At 34.3% G+C, this 17,176-nt stretch overlaps 2 protein-coding genes and 1 non-coding gene across 7 annotated transcripts; all 3 read left to right on the plus strand.

Annotated features, from left to right (window-relative positions):
- Positions 1-6,542: 6,542 nt before the first annotated feature.
- LOC114184006 (uncharacterized) lies at positions 6,543-8,709 on the plus strand. The gene has a single exon (XM_028071232.2). The coding sequence runs from the start codon at positions 6,614-6,616 to the stop codon at positions 7,907-7,909; it is 1,296 nt and encodes a 431-aa protein (XP_027927033.1). The 5' UTR covers positions 6,543-6,613; the 3' UTR covers positions 7,910-8,709.
- On the plus strand, positions 8,405-8,707 carry LOC146886059 (signal recognition particle RNA). The gene has a single exon (XR_014995442.1).
- Positions 8,710-11,221: 2,512 nt separating the features above from the next.
- LOC114185019 (uncharacterized) lies at positions 11,222-15,846 on the plus strand. 5 transcript variants are annotated; one of them, XR_003604732.2, is made up of 3 exons: positions 11,222-14,120; positions 14,196-14,369; positions 15,144-15,846. XR_003604732.2 is itself a non-coding variant. In XM_085673955.1 (2 exons), exon 1 carries the CDS (start codon positions 11,292-11,294, stop codon positions 13,452-13,454), a length of 2,163 nt encoding a protein of 720 aa, XP_085530081.1. In that variant the 5' UTR covers positions 11,222-11,291; the 3' UTR covers positions 13,455-13,482; positions 15,144-15,846. The 5 variants fall into 5 exon arrangements, 2 of the variants coding, with proteins under 2 accessions (XP_085530081.1, XP_027928300.1); XR_003604733.2 differs by having other exon boundaries at positions 11,222-13,490; XR_003604731.2 differs by having other exon boundaries at positions 11,222-14,369.
- The last annotated feature ends 1,330 nt before the right edge of the window (positions 15,847-17,176 follow it).

Below are 17,176 nucleotides of genomic sequence, written 5' to 3' on the forward strand. Positions count from 1 at the left end.
TCATACCTTTTGTAAGACTGTATTAATATATTGGGTACACTGGATTATCTGTTTTGGAGCTATGATGAAACTCCCTATTTTTATTAGTTTTAAACTGCTGAAATTGGGATGTTACATTTATGGTATCAGAGCAGTTCGTCCTTAGGATGACCTGAGGGTTGTGGGTTTGTCATGTCTTTTTTGTGTTGGAGTTCGAGTTTAGTAGAGTTTGTCTTTGAAATCGAAAGTATTAAGAATAGAAAACGTCTTGATAAAGTAATGAGGGTGCACACTCATGACTAGATCAAAGATTATTTTCCTTTCTTAATTTTACTGGTTTGAGAGAATAAGAGAGATAGAGAAAAGTTTTGGCTATCAATAGATGTTAGAGTTTTGCTTTCTATGTCCATGTTTGTTTTGTTGCACCTCTGTGGTTTGCGTTTAGTGTTTATAGTGATAGAGGAATGCAGATTCAACGTCAACTTGACCTGCTAACCTTTGTGAGGGTTGGATATAGCTTTTGAGATAACTTTTTGTCTCAAGGATATAGGTTTGTTGTATGAAGTAGATCGATGCGCGAGGAAAGTTAAGCTTTGGGTTAGTAGACTGGATAAAGAGGTTAAAATTTAGCGTCAATGTTTAGACTAAGGAAGCTTCAAGGGCAGGCTCACGAGATCAAATTTCACAAGTTTTCCAAAAGGAGTTGAGTTCAAAGGTTAGAAATATTGAAGATATCAGTGTATGCCAGCGCAACAATGTTTGGGAAAAATTAACTTGGTTCTACATCATGGCAATTCTGAGGTTCAGAGTTATCTAGATACATGCAATGTTAGGAGAAGTGTCATTAGATATCGTCGTAAGACCATATCTAGTGCTTTATTGGATTGGTGGAAGAGAAACAGTTGGTAGATCCTAGGTTACAGAAAATAATGAGATTGTTTGGCATCGAGCAAGCTAATAAAGATAAAGATCGTGAAGTGTAAAAAGACGAAAAATCCCTAGTGGGAGGTTAAGACATATCAGAGTTTGAGGATCAGTTAGGTAAGATGATGTTTCCTAAGTAGAAAGAGAAATAATATGTGGATGAGAATGAAGTGGCATAAAGGTTTCATATTAGGTTCAATAATCAGAAGGAGATGCTTGGATCTTTTTAGTAGACAGCGGGATGTTTCAAGGAAAAATAATTCATGAGTATAAGCATCGACATTGGGCTGAGGTAGAGAAATTCAAGTGTGGGAAGAAGAAGCGAACCGTTAATTTCGATCCTGTGGGAACGATAAAAGCTAGAGAAGGCAGAGTACCGTAAATAATGAAAAGAGAAGAAAAATCTCAAGTAGTTAAAATGGTGTCTACGGTAGTTGGTGTTGGAGTTGTTAATGCAAATTATCAAATTTAGAAGGTGGTGTTTGGGATATGAGTTTTGGTTTCGTTCGTGATCATAAAACCTTGGTGTCGTCAATATGGTAAATGAGTCATGGTTAACTGCAAGGAAGAGTTGGAGTTTGAGCTAGTAGTTTTTCTTCTATGGCGAACAAGTAAATGTTTCTTGGACGTGTGGTATGTTTCGAGGTGATCAAATGATTCAAATTCAAAGTTAATTTAAATTGTTTCCTTTACAAGGTTTGGGAGCATAAATCTCAAGGGTGACTTGGTTGTTTTCAAAGCTCATTCTGGTGGAATGTGGTATCATAGGAAGTAATGTTCCTTGTTTCAAGAAGGTGAGTAAATGGTTGTGCATCAATGTATGGAACAAGTTGGAAAGTGAAGACAGAGTGTTATCGGTATGAGTGTTTATCTAGTAAAGGCCGCGAAAAACATATGCAAGGGATCTTAGTGGTGAAGCAGTTTTAGTTATGTTATGAAGCAGATGTTAGAACAATCACTGACAAACGGTGGGATTCATTATGGCATTGATATATGAAACGTAACCAGTATCAATAGTTTTACATTGGATGGTTTTGCTAAAAGTGTGGAGTCAAGACAACAGGTGGATGAGTCCTTAGAAAAGCAATGGTTTAATCGCAGTGTATCATCGTTAGTAATCTAGTCTAACAAAGTTTGGAAAGAGAAGTAATTATATGTTAAGATCTACGACTGTAAGTGGTTAAGATGAGTGGAAAATGTGTTAAGGGAAAGGAAGTTCTAAGAGTGACTTTAAGTAAGGTTTTACAAGCAAGTTATTATCAAGGTTTTGCGACAAGTTTCTCAAGTGTGAAGAGAGTCGTCAAGACGTTGAAGAAAAACATGATCGACGCTTTAATGATTGATTATTCTTTGCGGTCTTTTGTGGCTAAACACATCAGAGGTGAAAAAATGGTTGTTGATCAGAGTGACACAGCGGAATAATGGTGGGATATACTTATCAATAATAGGGACCAAGTATACATTTAAACATAATAATAATAATAATAATAATAATAATAATAATAATAATAATAATAATTTTTATTATCATAAAAAAAAGTGACCACACATGAACGTTACTAATTTCACTAGTTTTAAATAATTACACTTTGATTATGAAGTTATTTGTTACAATTTTTTTACAACATGATATTTTGATTTGAAATATAATAAATACAAACCAATAGTTAGTTATTGCACTGTAGGGGTCTATTCCCCCGCAAAGAGTCGATCGACACTAAAAAAAAAACTTGCACAACACTGATCAGCGCTAAGGCCACGTCGATCAACGCTAAGGTCGCATCATACGTCCAACATTGTTGATTGTCTTGCAATCGAACATGTGGGTTTGAAGTCGTGGCTAGTTGATGCAACAATCACTCCGGAATGAAGTTATGTGACAACATGTCATGTCCGGTGTTGATCAATTCCACATTAAATAAAGTTTGGAGTTGACAACCGAAGGGTTCCTCCGTTCATACTACTTCAACTCTGTTGATCATATCATTCATGCGTCAACACGAAGTCGTCCGATAACTCTCGTCGAACGGTCATAACAAATATCAAGTACAAGTTTTTGTAATTAAGATAAACAAGTTAGTAATCAAGTTTAAAACCTCAATTAGGCCAACCTTAATCAAAAGTTCATGTAAAAAACTATAAATATGACTCAAAGGTAGGTTGGTAAGGACTTTTTACCTTGGATTTATTATCGCATTACTTGCTTAAACCGAACGAATACCTACTTACTTAAGCATCACAACCTAATTGACAGATACTTCTATCGCGTGAACCACCGAACGAGAGAGAGGAGACCGAACAAAGTCTTTACATAAAGATTAGAAGGATAGAGAAATGTTTAAGTATACACTCAATCCCTACATACGAAACAACTATATTATTGTAAATATTATTTTCAAATGTTACTATCAAGAATTTTTAACAATGGTTAAAATTACTTTTAACGATAATCGATACTAATGACTAATAAGTTGATACTAATAGTTAATAGTTAATAAGTTTGTTGTGTAAGTCCTAATAAATTAAAGATGAATGAATCACTTTGGGGGTCCTTATTTGAAATATGGATAATGATATTTTGACAAATAAAATTTTAACAAAGTTTGACAAACTACTTTTGTAGGTAAAAAAGTATTATTTTATTACTTCATTTTTATTAAAAAATAAAAAATTAATCTACTTAATTCTATTTATAGAAACTTTATCAAATTTGTCAAAAACAAAAAGTTTGCAAACAAATAATTTTTCTTGAAATAGATATAACTAATGTTCAATTTAAAATTGTAATTATAATTAGGAAAAATAACGATGAATGAGTACATAATTGTCATGTAATTGAAAAAATCTTAAGGAAGTTAATGAAAAAAATTCTTTAATTATATGTTTTAACCAGCTTCTTCCTAAGATTATTTAAAAAATGTAAAGGTTTTTAAATTTAGTTTATGTACAAATTAAAAATAGTTATATATATATATATATATATATATATATATATATATATATATATATATATATATATATATATATATATATATATATTCTTACAACTAACTTATCGATAAATTAATTTTAATTTAATAAAAATGCATTAGCAGCTCCTTTTGACAGATAGGAGCAAAAGTGGTAGCAATTAGGGGGAGAGGATGATGAGAGTTGTAGAAATGAGAGTCGCAGAAGATTTTGCAAAGAGGTTAGGGAAAAGGTTAAAGAAGCAAAAGCAATTTTATGGTTACCATGCTCAACAAATTCTGAAGATAACAAGACTTCAGAAAAAAAAAAAGTGTTATGAATGGGAGATTCTTATGCTATAGTAACTAACACAAGGGACACCGACTCTCTCCAACGTGTGACTAACCACTATGTAGATAAGCAAAATGTACAAATTACTTACGGTCCTTTTTTTTTTACTCACTTCAATTACATCTTTGGGGGATAAAAGAATGTAAACTCAGAAGGTGTTCTGTCTCCATATTCTCAAGTCCCACATTGGGCAAAAACCACAGCAACCAACTCTTTATAAATGTTCTGACATGATGTCAGCTCGCCGAGTTGGGTAGTGCCAGCTTGTGACTCGAGCGAGGGCATTATGGTGGTGGGATGATACTGTGGCTTCTCTGGGTTGGGCTCTGATAGCAATATGCTGGCAGCTTTCAATAAAATTATATTACAAATATGAATAATATAAAAATCATTAAATAATTTTATGATGTAATTAAAAATAAAATAAAAAGTTAAACTGAGGATGAATAAAAAGGTTAATTATAGAATTTCACTTTACAGTATTAATGAGAGAGTAAGATTATATTTGATAACATTAAATTTTATTATTTAATTACTTTAACGTACGCTAAAATTATTTATTATTTTTTCTTTCCATATAAAAAAACTTATAATGATAATTTTATAATATTTATGGACATTTTTAAATAAAATAAAATAAATTTAATGTCAAAATTAATTATGAATTTTTGTAAGATTTAATATTTATTAATTATTATTAATCAGAGAAGACCCTATTTCAAATAAAATAAGGCTTAAATATATATTTGGTCCTTATTGTTGTTGATTTTATTCAATTTGGTCCCTATTTTCGTTTTATGTTCAATTAGGTCCTCATTTTTGTTAAATTGTGGTCAATTTGGTCCTTTTCACTAACGGTGTTTAAATAGTTAACGTTTTTGAATAGTACATGCCACGTGTCAGCTCCTGGTTTTTTTGATTTTTTTTAACTTTTTTAAAATTTTTAATTTTTTTTTTTAAATTTTTTTAATTTCAAAAAAAGTGTCCACGTGTCAAGTCACAATTGTGTCACGTGTCAATGCTAGTGCCACGTGTCAATTTCTAATAGTATTATTTTTTTTGTTCAATTTAGTCTCTATATTCATTATTTTTGTTCAATTCAGTCCTTATATTCGTTATTTTTGTTTAATTTAGTCCCAAATTTTGTGAAAATAGAACCATTTAATTTTTAAAATTGACATTATTATTACTTATTTTTTAAATTTAATTATAAATTATAATATTTAATTATTAATTGAATATAATTCTTAGATTCAATTGTTAAATAGAATATAATTATTTAAATATTATTAAAATATAATTATTTAAATATTATTACAATATAATTATTAAAATTTTAAAAATATATATTAACATTTGTAAAATTTACATTTAAATTTAAAATATTTAATATTTTTATTGCATTTTAGATATTAAAATCTAAAATATTTTATATGTAAATGTTAATTTTACAAATATTAGTTTATTTTTCTAAAATATTTTTATATATCAATTTTAAAAATATTTTAGAATATAAATATTAGAAAAAAAATTAATAATTATATTTTCATAATATTTTAAATAATTATATTCTATTTAGAAATTAAATATAAGAATTTATTCAATTTATAATTAAATTTAATAATTTATAATTGAATTTAAAAAATAATAAATTTAAAGATCAATTTTAGAAAAGATATTAATATAATTTGTATAAAAGATATTAAATTTAGTGTCAGACTAAATTGAACAAAAATAACGAATATAGGGACTAAATTGAACAAAAAAAATAATATTACCAAAAACTGACACGTGGCACAATTGTGACTTGACACGTGGACCATTTTTTTGAAATTAAAAAAAATTAAAAAAAATTAAAAAAACCAGGAGCTGACACGTGGCATGTACTGTTCAAAAACGTTAACTATTTAAATACCGTTAGTGAAAAGGACCAAATTGACCATAATTTGACGAAAATGAGGATCTAATTGAACATAAAACGAAAATAGGGACCAAATTGAATAAAATCAACAAAAATAGGGACCAAATGTATATTTAAGCCATAAAATAAAAAGTCATCTATAGAATTCTATAGAATGACCTAACTATCCTTCGGCCACATCCATATAAGCCCACGTTGCATTAGAAAAACTAATAAAACGTTGGTGTCAAATGGGCATTTTATTTAGAAGTGGTGTCAACGTAACGGAAATGAAAATAGTATGAATTTATGAAGAATTTTCTTTGTAATGACAGAGTCTTAGTGGTGGAAATTTGACTTAAACACTTTGAATGCTTCAAACCATGACCAAATAGAGAGGATCACAAAACTTCATCAAACAATACTCATATTTGATCTTCATTTTCAACATTCTACTTCCCTCCCGTGTTAAAGTCAAGTCTTAATCTTCAATGTCCACCATGAGAGGCTATGTTTCTTTTGCATGAGTTCTTTCCAGTTGCAATTCTCATCGCAGAAAGAGTTCCAACTTCTAACAAAATGTTTGATGACCGACTTCTCAAACGTTCTAAGATAGCTATCTTCTGTCTAATAATTTTCTCAGCAATAATTTTTATTATCCTTTGTGATGATCTTATTTACCAGGATTCTCTACACTTACAAGTGTTGCAAGCTCGACCTCACAGAAATGGAGAGGGTATAAGGTCAACTCGTGTTCTCACACACACCCCTTTACGTTCCTTGCAACAGAACGAAGGAGTCAGAAAAGAAAATCCTGGAGCATTAGTTGCTCCATTTAATTCAACCGAAGAAGAAAGAATTGGTTGGTTTAAAGGGAAGCTTCACGAGTTCAAGATTCTCCAGTCGGATGAATTGAGTAGGAAATTCCATGCTCGGATTGTGAGGTTTTTCAGCCATGAATGCGAGTCTAAATTTTTCATGACTTGGGAGTACCCTGCAGGCTCATTTGCAGAAAGAGAGTTGTTGTCGATAAAGAGTATTTTCAAGGTGCATCCCAAGGCTTGTTTGGTGATTCTATCGAGGACTTTGGACTCCATTCTTGGTTGTAGGATCCTGAAGCCACTTCTTGATGGGAGGTTCAGAGTTCAGGCAATGGCCCCAGACCTGCCATTTCTCTTCAAGGGGACTTCAGCTGAAGCATGGTTGAATGAGTTGGTGAAAGGGAAGAAGGACCCTGGTGAGATTTCTCTGTTTCAGAACCCATCTAACTTGATGAGACTTGCAGTTCTGTACAAATATGGTGGTGTGTACCTAGACATGGATTTTATAGTCTTGAAACCTTTAACTGTGTTGAGGAATTGTATTGGAGCACAAAGCATGGACTCTGGGAATAAGAACTGGACTAGACTTAACAACGCAGTCCTGATATTTGACACCAATCATCCACTTCTTCTCAGATTCATTAACGAATTTGTGTTAACTTTTAATGGGAACAAATGGGGGCATAATGGTCCCTACCTGGTTTCCAGAGTGGTTGAGAGACTGGGGGAAAGGCCAGGCTTCAACTTCACAATCTTGCCTCCTCTGGCCTTTTATCCAGCTGATTGGAAAAAGATTGGTGGTCTCTTCAGGGAGCCCAAAACTAGAGGTGAATCAAAATGGGTTCAAGCCAAACTGCTTCAGCTTAGTAGTGAGAGTTATGGGGTTCATTTATGGAACAAAGAAAGTAGGAATTTGAAGATTGAAGATGGAAGTGTCGTGGCTAGACTCATATCTGATCGGTGTAACATTTGCAAGTATCTCTAGTCATGGATAAAACTGTTTGGAGTTAACTGAGTCCCTAGGCATGAATTATTAGGTAATTAATTTTGTTTATTAATTGGGTAATGCGATTATCTGTGCTCTGTACCAAAATAATGTCAATGTTTTACCATAACCTAAAGGGCATTGACGAAAAAGAATTCTTTAATTATACGGCTTTAATTAGCTTCTTTCCAAGAATATTTTACAATTGTGTGCTTACATGCTCAACTAATTGTGAAGATCGAACAAGATTTCAGAAAAAGAAAAAGGTGTTCTCAATGGAACAGGTTCTTGTGCCATTGTAAGACAAGGGACTCCCACTTTCTCCAACAAATTACTTACAATCCTTTTCTTTTAATCACTTCAATTACCACCTACCTTGCGAGATGAAAGGATGTGATCTCAGGAAGTGTTCTGTCTCTATGTTTACAAGTCCCACATTGCCCAAAACACAAATCTACCAAGTCTTTATAAATGTTCTGACAAGGATGTCAGCTCGCCGAGTTGGGTAGCGCCAGCTTGTGATTCAAGCGAGGGCATAATGGTGGTGGGATGATACTGTGGCTTCTCTGGGTTGGGCTCTGACAGCAATATGCTGGCCTGCCCGCTCCAAGTTGAGAGCTGATCCATGGTACCTGAGCGAAAGCCTGGGTTTCTTGGGTCCTAAAGTGGAGGGCACTGCGTGAGGCTGGTTTCACAGAGCAGCGAAAACCTCCCTCTCTCGACAGTGGAGGGATCACAGGCTGCTGCAGTCCCTGCCCTGTATGTCCAGTTAGCCTAGTTTCTCAGACCACCACCGTTTTTTATTTACTTCCGGGAAGTAGCAGTTTTAATATTCCGTTCGAAGTATTTCACATTCAAAATTATTGTATAAAAGAGCATTTCACTTTGTTGCTTCCTTTGGCCTTTAGGAAGCCGAAAACTAAAGGGAATCAAAATGGATTGAAGCCAAAGTGAGAATTTGAAAGTTGAAGAAGGAAATGTCATAGCTAGACTGATATCTGATGGTTGTATCATTTGCAAGTGTCTGTAGTTTAGTAGGCTACAACTGCTTAGTGTTAACTGTGGATTTCACCCACCAAGTTTTGAGTTTCTATGGATAGATTCTCAAGTTTCGAAGGATCAATATTTCAAGACAATAGTTAACCCACTTCATCATTCCAAATTTTCAACTTTGATAAAACTCTATCTGGATAGTCTACCCCAAATTCTAATTTTAAGCCGTCTAAATCTCAAAGGGAATCTAAATCTTCCACATCTCCACAAACCAAATCTCGGCAACCTCCTAAAAGACTTTTTCCTACTCAATTTTCTGTTCCCACTGTCGAGATTTCTATTGTGGAAGCCAAGATCTCCATCCACATTACTACCCTTTGAGGCTAACTCACTTTCTCTATCAGTTCCAACAAAACGAGTGGATCCAACCTCCTTGATCAAAGCCCAAGGATCTTGGAAATCACGCTCAGAATCACTATCCCACAAAGATATTGGCTTGGTTATTGGTGACCCTGTGTAGAACTCAAAATGGTTTGCCAAACTTGTGTGCTCCATGTCAAACAATCTCCTCATGGACGTGCTTCCCCCTTTCATCAACCCCAACAAACTGCGTGATTTATGGGGTGAAGAGAAAGATGATGTGGATGCAGCTGAAGATGACAGAGAAGATGATGCTGATGACCTATACAGAGATTTTTGGTACTGTATAATATTCCTGATCTTTTCCTTCTGTTCTTCTGTGTTGATAAACCAGTGTGTATCTTCATCTATCTCCTCTGTAATTTCACAGAACATGTTGTCTACAAGAATACCAGTAGTATATTTCCAAGACACAGTTCTTTTGATTTTATACAATGGACAAATCATTTAAGATTAATTATGAAGCCGGCTAAACTCAACATTTTCTGCACAAAAAAGACAACTCATACAACAAAACAAAATTGAACATAAACTTTGATTGGACACGAATGAGTTACATGATGTATGCTTGAAGGGAGGGAGAGCAAATCCTTCCAAATGCTAACAAACGTTATGTAGGATAATTTAGATTCACTCATAACCATAATTAGGTTTATTTCATGAGGACAAATGACATAAAAAAAATAGCTAGTTGCTACCTATGTGCCAAACATGTACATGCTGCATAATCTTCCAAAAACTTAAAAATACAGAAAATATACGAGGATGAGGTTAATCGGTTTTCCAATTTAACGATGACTTCTGCTCTAGCAGAGATTCATATTAGCTCACAAGATAACCTCCAACTTCTAGAGATTTGTATATCAATTCCCAAATACTATTATGATTGCATCATCTGCAGCAACATTAACTACATGGATAACTTTTTCCGTAAATACCTCCAATGCAGCATTAAATAATTATTTTTACAAATTAAAATGAACTTGGACAGAAGTTAAAGAATAATAATTAGAAAAACCAATATTATACAAAAACTAAACAGATAATAAGTATATTAGGTTTTCATCCTAGCACGACCTAATACACTTAATGCCTAAGTGGACACTTAAATCCCTTAAATTATAAATTAATTAAATCTCTTTCCACCTGCTGACAAAAAGCACTTTAACTTATACTTGTTTTTATAATTTATATCATACTCTAATTTCATCGTTCATTTACTAAAAGGTTCGAAATTCTGTTTCATTAAATAATCTCAACTTAAAATACTTCAACTTTCAATAACAAAAAAGCATATACTAATAAATATATATTTTTTTAAACTTCTTACCTCTTAAACCAGTGAGAACACATGCATTAATTAAAAATAATAAAATTATTATTATTGTTATTATAATAAAATTGAGAATAAATAATTTTTATAATGCTATTTTAAGTAACTTTTATTTATTTTGTAGATAATTTTAATTAGAAAAATAATTAAGTTTACACCAAATAAAAAAATTGTTAAATTTAAATAAATAATTACCAAAAAAGTAATAGTGATAAAATAATTATATTAGTTTTAAAATATATTTAAAAAATAAAATTAAAAAATAAATATAGATACGACAAATCTTCTTTATACACAGCTATAAATATATGTGTATATATGGTTTTTGTTACCCTAATTTATAAGATTAACTAAACTAAATAATATATATTAATAAATATAAATCTTATATAATATGCAATTATAAATGAATGTATATAATAAAAGTATTATTTTTTAAAAATAATTATCTTTGGAATCATTGTAGTAAAAAAATTTATTCTGTTTCCATCATAATTTTATTCAGTTAATCAACCGTGTTATATTAAAAACAATTGAAATAAAATCATAAACAAGGTCCCCTAAGTTCTTCAGGTTCAAATCCTTTATACCACTTTCCAAAAACCAGAACAAATTACAACTCCGTTAAACTTAACAATGATCCCCAAACTGTTCCTTAACCCTCGTCTTCTCCCAACTTCATCTTCCACCACCGTTTATGGTTTACACAAATCAGCTTCTGCTTCTGCTTCAACCTCCCACACTCCTCACTCTCTATCCGATGCCGTTTCCCTCTTTCACCGCACCATCAACGGCCCCAATTCGCCACCCTCCGAACCAGCATGCAACTCTCTCATCGACAACCTATGCAAGGCACGACAACACGATGTCGTCGTGTCGGTTTACCGCAAGATGGCTTTCGCACGCATTTCGCCCTCCTTCATTTCTCTCGCCGCGTTATCCGAAAGTTTCGTCAACACCCGTCACCCAAATTTCGCCGTTGGAGTCCTTGGCCTCATGATAAAACACGGTTTTTGGGTTGGCGTCTATAACATTAACCTCGTGTTGAAGGGTTTTTCCCAGAGTGGTCAATGCGACAAGGCAATGGATTTTTTTTCTCAAATGAAGAAAAATAGTGATCACGTGGCTCCTAATATTGTTACTTACAATACCCTGATAACTGGATTGTGTAAAGCTAAAAGATTGGTGGAAGCTAGGGCTTTGTTTGAGGAAATGAAGGTTGGGGAGAACAAACCCGATTCGGTGACATATAATGTTTTGATTGATTATTTTTGTAAGAATGGTGAAGCTTGTGAGGGGTTGATTTTGTTGGAGGAGATGGAGAGGGAGGGTTTGAAAGCTGATGCTTTTCTGTATAGTTCCCTAATCAGTTACTTTTGTGGCCAGGGTGATGTTGAGAGGGCGAGGGAACTGTTTGATGATATGTTGAGGAATAGGGTTAGTCCCTGTGTGGTTACATATAGTTCTTTGATGCATGGTCTTAGCAAGATTGGTCGGTGGCGAGAGGCGTCTGACATGTTGAAGGACATGACAGCACGAGGACTTCGGCCGGATGTTGTTACTTACTCGGTTTTGGTTGATGGGCTTTGCAAAAATGGGAGGTCGGAGGATGCAATTAAGGTGTTGGATATGATGGAGCAGAGGGGGGAGGAGCCAAATACTTTGACATACAATGCTGTTGTGAATGGACTTTGTAAGGAGCGTAGGGTGGAGGATGCATTTAGGATTGTGGAAATGATGGCGAAGAAGGGGAAGAAGCCTGATGTGGTAACTTATAATACGTTGATGAAAGGGTTGTGTGGAGCTGGGAAAGTTGATGAGGCGATGGATCTTTTGAAGGTGTTGATGAGCGACAAGTTCCATATGAAGCCGAATGTCCGCACTTTTAATTATTTAATTCAGGGACTTTGCAATAAAGGACGTCTTCCTGATGCTGTGAGGGTCCATTCTACTATGGTTGAAATGGGGTTCCTAGGTAACATAGTAACTTATACTATTCTGATTGAGGGTTATCTAAGTGTCCGCAAACTCATTAAGGCGTTGGAACTCTGGAAATGTGCAGTAGACTCTGGATTTTCTCCCAATGCAATAACTTACAAAGTTTTGATTATTGGTCTGTGCAAAATGCAGATGCTGAGTATTGCAAAAGGACTTTTTATTAAAATGAAAGATTATGGGATTAAACCTACAGTAGTTTATTACAATGCACTAATGGCTTCTTTGTGCAGGGAAGATAGTCTAGAGCAGGCTAGGAGTTTATTTCAAGAAATGAGAAATTTGAATCATGATGTTGATGTTGTCTCCTTTAATATAATAATTAATGGAGCCCTCAGAGCAGGAGATACTAAACATGCCAAGGAACTGCTATCGGAGATGCTTAACATGGATTTGATCCCTAATGTTGTAACCTTTTCTATATTAATAAATAGTTTCTCTAAACTTGGGCTGTTGGATGAAGCCATGTCCCTCTACGAGAAAATGGTCTCGTCTGGTCTTGTACCGGATGTTTGTGTATTCGTTACTTTGCTAAAGGGCTGTGGTTCAAAGGGAGATACAAAAAAATTCATTTCCTTGCTTCATCAAATGGCTGATAAGAATGTTGTTCTGAACTCAACACTAACATCTACCATCTTAGAGTGTCTTTGTCTCATGCCAAGTGATCTTGATGTAGAGAAGATTCTTCCAAAATTTTCACAGCATAGTGAACTTACATCAAAAGGAACAACGAATAAATGCGACGAGTTCTTGATGAAGCTGAATGATGTTCATCCAGAACTAAAGTTATTTGTTGCACAATAATGTGTGTTTTCAAGTGCATGATACCATGGTACTCTAGTAAGTTCTTTACATGTCTTTCATTAAATCAGTTACGTTGCATCTTTTATCTACTTTTATATCTCAGGTTAAATTGTAAAACTATAAAGATCAGTTGGTTTCATTTTAGAGTATGTGTGCGTATGCTGGGAGGGTCAGGGATCACTGTTAAATCGAATGAGCCCATCCCTTTGGCCTATCATTTATTTATGATGGGTTGATCTGGCTCCTGCATCTCCATGGGGCCCTATCATACAAGTTCCTTGGAGTCCCTTAAGTTGAACCAATAGAAGTCGCCATAGAACTAAACAGGATCATCAATTGATGATCTATTGTTCCCTCTTAGTTGTAGATGCCCATGTTTTGAATAGCCCAATGATGAATCCCCAATAAGATCGGAGTCTTCCATTCCTCCTTCCTTTAGTTTAGTTTGAACCTGTCCCAACAATGAAGACATTTCTTTTGCAAGGTGAGGTCTTCCATTCCTCCTTCCTTTAATTTAGTTTGAACCTGTCCCAGCAATGAAGACATTTCTTTTGCAAGGTGAGGCTTCGTCCTTCCCCTAGAATTCACTCCAGGCTTTGAGGATTAGGAGCTGCTAGTCCAACATTTGAGCAAGCTACTTTACCTCACCGTGAGATGAGAGGGAAGGTCGATTTGGTGACTTACATCATTGTATTTACCAAATGATGACAAATAAATGATTTAAATATTTTGATTGGACAGAGGGATTGGTAACCTGACAGTTATGGAGTTTTGAGGTCATGCGCATTTCAACCAGTTGCCATTTTATGGTAAAGATATGCAACTGTGAAGTTCTGCATCATGGTATACGATGCCGCATTTGATACTGATGCATAACCAGTCCATGAATGAGATTTGTAAAATGTCTTCTTACAGGTTTACTTCTATGACAGCTATTGTACTTGGTTTCAAACTTTCAATATCATCACTTTGTTATTGTTTTAGGATAAAATGTCAGCTTTTGAAGCAATCACAAATGTCAGAATGGGTACCCTTATGGCTATTTTTCTGCCATACAAGGATAGATACTATATTGTGTTAATTTGTTAGAAGTTTAGTCCTCACCCAAAAAATTAAAATAGCTCACTCTGCCCACCTAAGGCAGCACTAAACCCATTTTAAACAGCAAACTGGGAAAAAAAAACCTTAGTAGTTAAACCCATATTAAACCAACTAATCACTGGCAGTACTTCTATTGTCCACAATTTGGTTTCTCCATGGAATTTACTGGCATTTGTCCATCGGTTCATCTAGCTTAAGGCTAGTTTTCTGAGATGTTTTCATGGGAGATGAATCAACTTGTGCCAGAACGTTCATTAAGATTTGTTGATTTAGAACTAACTAATTGTCTTAGTTAGCTTGTCTTTCGGTTGTGTTAGCACTCCAATTTTGCTTGTTTTTCCTTTCTAAAAGTTTAGTTTTAGTTTAAATAAATATGTTTGTGTCATTAATTAATTAGTTTTTGTTGATTGTTAAAAAATAGTTTTTATTAAAATGTGCTAAAAAGGTATAGTTTAGTAGTCTTTTATTGTATTTAGTTTTGTTTCTTTAGAAGTTCCCTTTTTATAATGAATTTTGTTTTGTCAGGAAACTCTTTTTCTTTGCTGAATTGTAATTGAACCAATAACTCCAATTTTTCCTTATTTGCAGAGGGCCCTGGTCAACTCATTTGTTAGTGGCCAAAACGCACCTTTTGTTAAAAAAAAGGAGCTGCCCATTCTGATGCAGAACCACGAGAATCACAAAGAGGAGCACTCCTTTCGAGAGAAAATCTGATGCACGAACCCTTGATGCACCAGAAAAATCCTGATTCGAAGGAGACACACGCTGATTCGTGATCAAGGAAAGCAATTTATAGGCTGATGCGTGATGAGATCATGGTAGATTCAAAATGGACGGACTAGAAAAGATCAAGGCTGATCAAGGGTGCCATGAATTGGGTGCAAGGACTGTAATTTTGGTTCTAGAGCAAGAGAAATCGGGTTAGGTTTTTTCGTGTAGTTTTCTGAGATTCCTTTGGGGATTTTTAAGGGAGGAATTTAGGTTTTTCGGGAAGAGCCCTGGTTTGCGTGAGAAGAGAGAAATGTTAGGACGCTAGGATTTGACAGTTTGCTGAGGGATAGAGAATCATTTTGTAAGGGGGATTCCACTTCTCCAACGAGTACAAAGCAGCTGGCAGGAATTGGGTTTCCTCTAGTTTGTTAGGCAACTCCTTAGTTCATCCACGAGCACAAAGTGGGCGGAGCTGTGCTGAGTGGGATCCCTACACCATTTTAATTGGTAGACTTCTCTGTATCTCATGTATTCTGTTTCTGATTCACATATGAAATACAATGTTTCCATTTCAATCTGATTTACAGCTTTCAAGTGTTTGGTCATTTAAGTTTTGATTGCATTTCAATCCTTGCTTGCATTTGCTGTCAGTTTCAGTCTTTAAATTCAGTCCTTTAATATTTTTTACTGTTTTCAAGTTTAATGTTCAGTTTGTGTTGCTGAGTTAGTGATTGAACATGGGTGAAATTTGCATAGTTTAATGTTTCCTTTTGGGAATCAAGTGACCCCAAAGTGGGCACATAGTTACAAAATGTCATCTCGAGGGCAAAAGAATCCCAGTTTGATCATTGAATCAGTTTGCAGATTTATGTTTATTCAGCTTTGTGAATTTCTGTTTAGGCACGTTTTCAATTGATCATTTTACTTTGTTGTTTTGTGATTCTGTTTTCAGTTTGAGTTTTTCATGCTAGTTTAAGTTCCTGCAATAGTTAGTTGTTTAACTCAGATTTTATTAGTAGTTTTCCTTAGGCATTTATTTATATTCCAGCAGTTAGCATTGCATTCATCATGTTAGAAATAGGTTGCATTAGTGTATGCTGAAATAGATTCTGCACATGCATATAGTAGCTCTCATCTAGGATTCATGCATTCTTCATAAATCCTGCATTACATCCCCGTGATATGAATCTGCACGAGTAATTTTCTGCTTTCCATTGTCATGTACTGACCAAGCTGTCATAGATCAGATTTCCATTGCCATTTGGTTTCATGTGTACTTAAATCTGCATTGCACGCATTGCTGAGATTCTCTGCCACATATCAGATTCATTTTAATTAGTATTCTGCAGTACCAAATTGTGCACTAACTTCTGTCACAAATTGGTTTAATGGGGCAATCTGATTTCATGCATGGTTGTAGTTATTCCATCTGCATTTCTGGGCCTGTTCAGTCATCATCATGTTAGTTCATGAAATAGCATCCATGCATCCACATTGCATTGCTATATCTAAATTCAATTTGATGTAAATCTAGTTCATAGCTCTTTTGCTGTATGTGCTGGTTTATTGCTGCCACATAGTGTCTGGGTCTGCATAATATCATAGACACATTCTGGTTTGGCTGTGACAATGCTGAATTGCACCAATTTATTGATATCATGTGCTGATTGAGAGTGCCTTTCTATACCACATCTGCATTCACTTATCTTACTGCTGCAAGGTCTTATTTCTTTGCTGCCATATAAGACTGGATTTTGACGTTGTTTTGGCCTGCAGTAGCAATTTATTACGATAAATCTGAATCAGTTTGGCTTGTGCTCATCACGATAGGAACATTTAACATTAGTTACATGCTGAAATAGGCTCTACATATTAGTATAGTATTTTTACTGCATCCGCTTAGAATTTCA

This window comes from Vigna unguiculata, chromosome 5, assembly GCF_037176805.1.
Source record: "Vigna unguiculata cultivar grain cowpea cultivar isolate G323 ecotype 2 chromosome 5, ASM3717680v1, whole genome shotgun sequence".
Taxonomy (NCBI): Eukaryota; Viridiplantae; Streptophyta; class Magnoliopsida; order Fabales; family Fabaceae; genus Vigna; species Vigna unguiculata.

What these genes read in the sequence shown, in the direction of transcription:
- LOC114184006 (XM_028071232.2), top strand. Translation starts at nt 6,614, where the DNA reads ATGTTTCTTTTGCATGAGTTCTTTCCAGTTGCAATTCTCATCGCAGAA.
- LOC114185019 (XM_085673955.1), top strand. Translation starts at nt 11,292, where the DNA reads ATGATCCCCAAACTGTTCCTTAACCCTCGTCTTCTCCCAACTTCATCT.